This window comes from Capricornis sumatraensis, chromosome 16, assembly GCF_032405125.1.
Source record: "Capricornis sumatraensis isolate serow.1 chromosome 16, serow.2, whole genome shotgun sequence".
NCBI lineage: Eukaryota > Metazoa > Chordata > Mammalia > Artiodactyla > Bovidae > Capricornis > Capricornis sumatraensis.
The window spans coordinates 57,304,581-57,312,171 of record NC_091084.1 but is presented as its reverse complement, the minus strand read 5'-3'; the positions used below and the strand labels follow the sequence as shown (position 1 = coordinate 57,312,171).

The 7,591-nt window shown below is 41.5% G+C and overlaps 1 protein-coding gene across 3 annotated transcripts in view; it reads right to left on the bottom strand.

The window, feature by feature from the left end:
* Nucleotides 1-5,072: 5,072 nt before the first annotated feature.
* MYO7A (myosin VIIA) overlaps nucleotides 5,073-7,591 on the bottom strand; it is an 86,879-nt gene continuing 84,360 nt past the window's right edge. For all 3 annotated transcript variants that reach the window (XM_068988940.1, XM_068988941.1, XM_068988942.1), the window contains exon 47: nucleotides 5,073-5,582. In XM_068988940.1, the coding sequence (XP_068845041.1) occupies nucleotides 5,493-5,582 (90 nt within the window). In that variant the 3' untranslated portion in view covers nucleotides 5,073-5,492. The remainder of the gene's footprint in view (nucleotides 5,583-7,591) is intronic.

Genomic DNA, 7,591 nt, shown 5'->3' with positions numbered 1-7,591 from the left:
AAAAGAAATAGCACTAATTGATAAGAGAGCATGCAAAAGTAAAAATCTCACTGGAAAATGTACATATATAATAAAGGTAATATATGGATCACTTATATGAAGATTAAAAAACAAAAGTAGTAAAAATTACTGAGATTACAGTAATTAGTTATGGGTGCCAAAAATAAAAATATGTTAACTGTGTCATCAGTAAATTTCAAAAGATCAAAGTCACACACTATTCTGTGACCACAAAAGAAATTAAATTACAAACAAATATCTAGATAATCCTAAATACTGAAAATTAATGTATTTCAACATTTCATTAATCAAGGAGTTAGTCACAAGGGAAATTGGAAAATATTTTTAAAGGATAATGCATATACAACAGCAAAATTTGTGGGGTACAGTTTGAAGTCTAACTTAGAGGGAAATTTGCAACTTTAAATGTTAGAAGGTAGATTGTTAAGGTAGACACTTAATCAATATTGAAACAATCTTTAAAAGTAAATTTTTCTCCAAGTGAAAGGAAGGACATAATAAAAATAGGAGCAATGAAATAGAAAAGATAAAACAATAGAGAATTTTTTTAATTTATTTTTAATCGGAGGATAATTGCTTTACAATATTGTGTTGGTTTCTGCCATACATCAACATGAATCAGCCATAGGTATACATATGTCCTCTCCCTCTTGAAACTCCCTCCCACCCCATCGCACCCCATCCCACTCCTCTAGGTTGTCACAGTTTGAGCTCCCTGTATCACACAGAAAATTCCTACCAGCGGTCTATTTAATACATATGTTTACATGCTACTCTCCATTTGCCACACCACCCTCTTCCACCACTGTGTCCACAAGTCTGCTTTCTATGTCTGAGTCTCCAAAACAATAGAGAAATGTTTTAAAAGTGAAAAGCTAGTTCTTAGGAAAGAAATAAAATTTGATTGATTCTTAGTAAAATGAATGAGGGAGAAAATTTGACTGCCTGTATGGGTGAATGATTAATGAAAGAGGGACTATCTCCAAATCCTAAAAATATAAAGGAAAATTATAGACATTTTAAGCCATTAAATTTGACAATTTAAATGAAGTAAACAAATTCCTTGAAATGTACAACTTACCAGAACTGAGAGAAGTAAAAATAAAAATTTGTAATAACCCACTGTCTATAAGAATCAAATCTGTGTATCAAAAACTTAGCCCAAAGAAAAGTCCAGACCCAACAAGTTTCACTGGTTAATCAAATGTTTAAAAATAATACCAATTTTATACCAACTCAGAAAAAGAAGGCAAAGGAACATTTCCTAACTGATTCTTTGAGGCCAGCAATAATCTTACATAAAAGATACCTAACAAAGATAGTATAAGAACTAAATTTATAGATCAGTGTCTTTCATGAACTTAGACATAAAAATCCTGGACAAAACATTAACAGATTGAATCCATCAGTATAAAAGAGGGTAAAACATCTGGAGCAAGTGAGAATTATACCAGCAGTACAAGATGAATATGTCATTTGAAAATTAATCAAATTAATCTACTATATTAACAAAAACATAACTGACAAAATTTAACAACTATTTATGATCAAAGCTCTGAGTAAGCTAGGGCTAGAATGAAACTTCCTCAATCTAATGAGAGAGATTTATTCAAAAACCTCCAGCCAATATCATTTTTAACAATGAAACAGTATTTTCCCTCTAAGGTCAGAAATAAGGCAAGGATATCTGCCATTTCTGTTTGGCATTGTACTAGAGATCCTAGCCAGTTTAGTAAGATAAACAGCAGGCATAAGGGAAGAAATAAAACTCCTGATATGATTATTTACATTAAAAAATTCTATATTGCCCTAAACCTACTAGAACCAGAAACTTAAGCAATACCTCAGGACACAAGGTCAGTGTACAAAAAAATCAACCGTACGTTGATATATTATCAGTTAAAAGTTGTAAACTTTAAAAATTGAAATAGCATCATTTAAAACAGCATAAAAACATAAATAGAAATTTTAGGAAGATACTGTAAGCCCTTGCAAAGAAGATAGATGATTGGTCACTGAAAACTACAAAAGTTTAGTGAGAAAAAGAAGACCCAGATAAATGGAGAAACAACGCATTCATGCATTTGAAAATCTAATATCAAAAAAAAGAAAGCCTAATATCATAGATATTGGATGCCATGAAATTGAATTATAAATTCAAATGCAATAAAAATCCTTTTTGCCTGTGAGGTTGACAAAAAAATGAAACTCATGCGTGCACCTGTTTCTCAAGACTGAAATTACACTCAGGGCAAAAGTAACTGAATTCTGGGCTTGCTTTTTAGGATTTTCACTCTCTCCTAGATTTCAGTTCCACTGTTCCTCATTATATAGTAAATCCCTAGATTAATTTAAGATGTGTCCTTTGTTTTGTACATTATCCAGTTTTTAATTTGTCTTTCATAAGAATCTGTTTCCTAGCTGCATTACTATAAAAAGTCTCCACTGTCTATTTTTTCTATCATTCAGTTAGAAAAAAAGCTGTATTTTGAGCAATTACTGTGTGACAGATACTCCTGAGCACTGTATAAGGGGTGACAAGCAAGACAGAGTCTCTGTCCTTAAAAAGCTCCCATTTTAATGGGGAATGTTTTCATTTTTCTATTCAAACTGCTTTGGAAGGAGTGGTTATGAAATGCACAAACTTTAAGCACATATTGATCTCTGCCTTCTGACAGCTCCCATAGAGTTAGAACCTCAGACAATAGACTTAAACTCCAGCACCTTGATGAATGGAGGACCATAGCAAAGTCTTCCCAAAGCCTGGGTAGGGAGAGAAATAGGCGAAAGGATCTGAAATGGTAAGAGAGGGGCTGACATTTTAAAGATGACTAGGATTTTGCCATGTGACCAGCAAAGGTTGGAGAAATGACTTTGGAGGAAACTGTGTTGTTTTCTATCCCACAGACACTCTAAGTGTAAGAAGTCTCCACGAAGAAGTTTTGAGAGTTGAAGAAACTCGCTAGATTTAACCAAAGGCAAAAGGGAACATCCAGGCTCTAAATCCATTATACCAGAGGCTCTCAAGGAAACCACTAAAGCAACCATGCATCCCAAGGATGATGTTAGACAACCTGTGGCCACATAGCTGGTCTCTGAACCCGTCCAAGCACCCACTTCAGAGGCCAGCAGAGAGGCCACCCTCCAAACTGCAAACTGCATTGCCTACCATGAAGGCAAATGAACTAACAGTTCCCTCCATGGAAGACCCTCCTCCTGAAACATAACCTGAACGCCACCACCCCCCATTGACTCCTCCCAATAATCCTCTTTTGTGATGGTTTCTACCACATCCAGAATGCTCTTCTCCTTTGGGCTGTCTTCAAAGAAGAATTCGCCACAACTTGCCTCCTCCTCCTTCTTCTTCCTCTCTGGGCCCAGGGTGAACTGACGGTAGAGAGAGGTCAAGAAAGAAGTGCAGAAGAGCCAGGGAGGCTCTCAGGAAAACCATTTCTGGTGTCGCCTTCCATCTCCAAGTGATGAGCAAAGGGAAAATCATGTGATCCTGGAGGTGGAGCTGGTTGCTCTCCAGGTGAGACAGGATTTGTCTCATCCCAACCCTTCACAATATTCCCCGCTAAAGCAGTGGGTGTGGTGAACATCAGCATGTAAATAAAGGCAACTTCTCAGGAACTCAGAAGGTAATTGATACACTCTTTGTACCCCTCCATGGCCACTCAGACTGACAAAGACTAGGGGATGAGTGCCAAAATGACACCATCCAGAGAAGGAGAAGGAGTGTGGGACATGAGCCAGGGGCAAAGATCTCATCCCACACACATATCCTGTCATACAGTGTCCCTGGGGTGCTTCCTCATAGCTGGTCACTGGCTGATTCCCCATTGGGGTGATGGGCATAACCCGGTGGCCTTTGGCTATCAAGGGAAACTAGAACTGAAACCCCAGTGTTAGAAACAGCAAGTCGCATTCCACCAGTGTGACCATCACCTATTCATGCTCCTTCTCCGGGCCTCATGTTCCCATGTATGCGGTGATGGGCAGAGGCAGACACCACAGTACCTTCCCTGTGGCTCTGGTTTATCCTGGGCTGACGGTGGAATCCTGTAAACATCGGTGGGGGAGGGCTGCCTTGGACGGCCGCACTGTCATCATAGAAAGCAGAGCTGTCTGGTTTGGGGCCTCCATTTCAACAACAGCCCCTCCACCTCCCACACAGGCATCTGGAGAGAAGAGTAACAGCACTTCCTGTGGAGTGGTTTGCCACCTACACGCAGGCGACCCCAGACCCTTCAGTGTTTGAGGGCAAACGAGCTGGGCTGGCCATGGCAAGGCTGGATATCAGGGGTCTAGAGGACAGATCACTAACATGCTAGTGGCAAGAGGATTCTCCCCCATCACTTCTCCAGGCTCTTATCCCAGCCACAGCCCAAAGGGATGCCCCACCCCCACATCACACCTTCCCCATCTGAAGCCCTCACCCCTAGACCTGCCCAGGTCACATCCAAACTTGATTGTTCCATCCTAGTCACAAAGTAATATTTTACAGACACCCACTGGACATAAGGATTAACCCAAGGCAGCATGGTTTCTGGGGTTCTTGGAGGTTTCTTGATGGACCAAGGAGACATTTCTGGCAGGATACAAGGGCCACTCTGGATCCATTGGCCCTAGGTAAGGCCCAGAAGCTGGTCCCCACTCTGGATCTCCAGCCAACCACAGTTAGGTCTCCACCTCCCAGGCTGACATCCGGCATTTCCCCTCAACCTACCCCAGGCCCAGCCTGTCCCTTGAAGCCCCTTTTAACACACTATGGGCTCAGGCACCCTAACCCCCAAACCCAGACAGCTTGATCCTGCACACGCAGACCACAGAGAGAGTTATATAAGCCACTACCCCACAGGGCCCTGTTGCTGGCCCCACACACTGCCCCCTCCCACTTCCCCCAGCAAAGACACTACCAGACCAGAAGATAACACAGGCTTTATGCCTGAGATCATCAGGGGAGGTTTACAGCAGCTCAGCACTCACACTGTAATATTTAGAAGCAGTCTGTCTCCCTCATCCCAGCTGAGGCTCCTGGACTTAGGGGTATTAAGCCAGTTCCTTGGGTTTCAGGATAATCTGTTTGGTTGTTCCCAGCATAGAGAACTAGGTCATCCTCTTGGTTACATTTCTGGGCTGTGACCTCAAAGAGGTCACATGGTAGGGCTAGTATGAGTTAAGAATGACATCCGAGGAGCACAGGCTTTTACAACTGGGATTGTCACAGCAAGCTAGGACTAGAACCAACCAGGTGCTTCAGGCTGGATGGAGGGGGTTCTGTACCCCGGCAAGGTCACCTTATTGGAAGAAGGGTCAGAGGCCACATTGGTGCAGTCAGTGGTGGCCAGCTGGTTCAGCCTCCCTGCCTGGATAGCCAAGGTCTTCCCCTGGATGCAGAGGTAGCTGATGGTCCTGAGCCAGCTGCTTCCTTGAGAGTAGGCACAGGGCCAGAGCAACCTTCCCACTGTTCACTTGCCACTCCTGGAGCCCCGCTGTTTGCTCATGGCCGTAAGCATCTGGCTAATATAAGAAGTCAGGAGGTCATCCATCTTGTAGCCCTGGAAAGAGCAGCAAGAAGGTAAAACAGAGCACCGAGGAGGACACAGCCACCCACTCTTACCCAGAACACAGCTCCCAGGAAGCTGCAGGGGACAGAAACCTGGACAAAGGCAAATCTGCCCCACTCTGGGCTCAGCCACACAGCTGAAGGTATGAATTCATCCAGCCAGATAGCTAGGGTTCTAAGTTACTGTGATCCCACATTAAGGCACTAGTTTGTGGGTTGCTCAAATCCCTACTAAGAATAAACAATGGATAAGAGGTTGGAATGTCATACTTCATTGTTTGGATGTGTGAAGAATGCTATTAGGACTAGGACTGAAAAGATTAGGGCTAGTACTTCTAGTTAATTAGGGATTGATGAGTTGTTCATAGGATATGCAAGTAGAAAACACCACTCTGGTTAAATGTGTGGTTGTGTATTGAGAGGATTTACCAAGGTATAATTGTTGGGATCTCCTAATAAATCAGGTGAAAATAGGACTAATACTAATTCTAGAACTAGTAAAAAAGACACCTAGGATGTCTTTAATTGTATAGTAGGAATGAAATGGGATTTTGCCTATATCAGATGATTTCTGTGGGATTATTAGCTCCTGTTTCATGAAACATTAGTAGATGGACAGCAGCTACTGCTGCAATGATAAATGGAAGAATCAAGTGGAAAGAATTGTGTAAGAGTTGCTTTATCTACTGAAAAACTGCCTCAGATCCATTGAGCAAGGTTTATACTGACATATGAGATTGCTGAGAGAAGATTGGAAATAACTGTTGCCCCCCCAAAATGATATTTGTCCTCAGGGTAGTATAAAACCTATAAATGTTGTGGTTATAACTGTAAATAACAGGATAACTCCAATGTTTTCATGTTTCTAGAAGACTGTAGAATCCATTATACAGACTGCATCCTATAGGGATAAATAGGCAGATAAAGAATATAGAAGCTCTGTTTGCATGTATGTATTGAACAATTCATCTGTAATTTACATCTCAGCAGATATGTGTAACTAATGAGAAGGCGGTTATCGTCTAATACATAGTGCATTGCTAGAAACAAACCTGTTAAGATTTGTAAAACTAAACAAATACCTTTTAGGAACCAAAATTTCATTATGATGAAATGTTTGATGGAGCTGGAAGATCAGTGAATGCATTGTTAATAATTTGTATTAATGGGCATGATTTTTCAGTGTTGGTCATTAGTGCTCTTGTAGTTGAATAATAATGATTTTTCATGTCAATGGCCATGTTTAGATTCCATGTAAGAATAATGACACCATACATTGTATTTTAAGTACTATTTTTGTAATTAGTTTTGTGGGGTTTTTTCTTCAAAACCTTCATGGTGGGTTTGAGTTGAATGTGGGTGGTAATGTTGGAATTGTGTTAATTTTCATGGATTTTGGGGGGGATTAATAGTGTTTGGATTTATTTGTGGTTCTTGTTCAGTCACCAAGTCATGTCTGACTGTTTGTAACCCCATGGACTGCAGCATGCCAGGCCTCCCTGTCCCTAACCATCTCCTGGAGGTTGCCCAAATTCATGTCCATTGAATAAGTGATGCCATCCAACCATCTCATCATCTGTTTCCCTCTTCTCCTCCTGCCCTCAGTCTTTCCCAGAATCAGGGTCTTTTCCAGTCTCTCAGCTGCTTGAATACTTTTTATACGGACTTTTGCCAGCAAAGTGATGTCTTTGCTTTTTAATACACTGTCTAGGTTTGTCATGGCTTTGGATTTATTTAGGGGAGATGTTAGTGGTGTTTGGGTGTCCCTGGTGGCTCAGACAGCAAAGAATCCACCTGTAATGCAGGAGACCTAGGTTCAGTCCCTGGATTGGGAAGATCCCCTAGAGGGAAGGGCATGGCAACCAACTCCGGTATTCTTGCCTGGAGAATCCCCATGGACAGAAGAACTTGGCAGGCTACAGTCGATGGTGTTGCAAAGAGTCAGACATGACAGAGCAACTAAGCACAGCATTAGTGGTGTTTGGTTGTACAACAGCTATG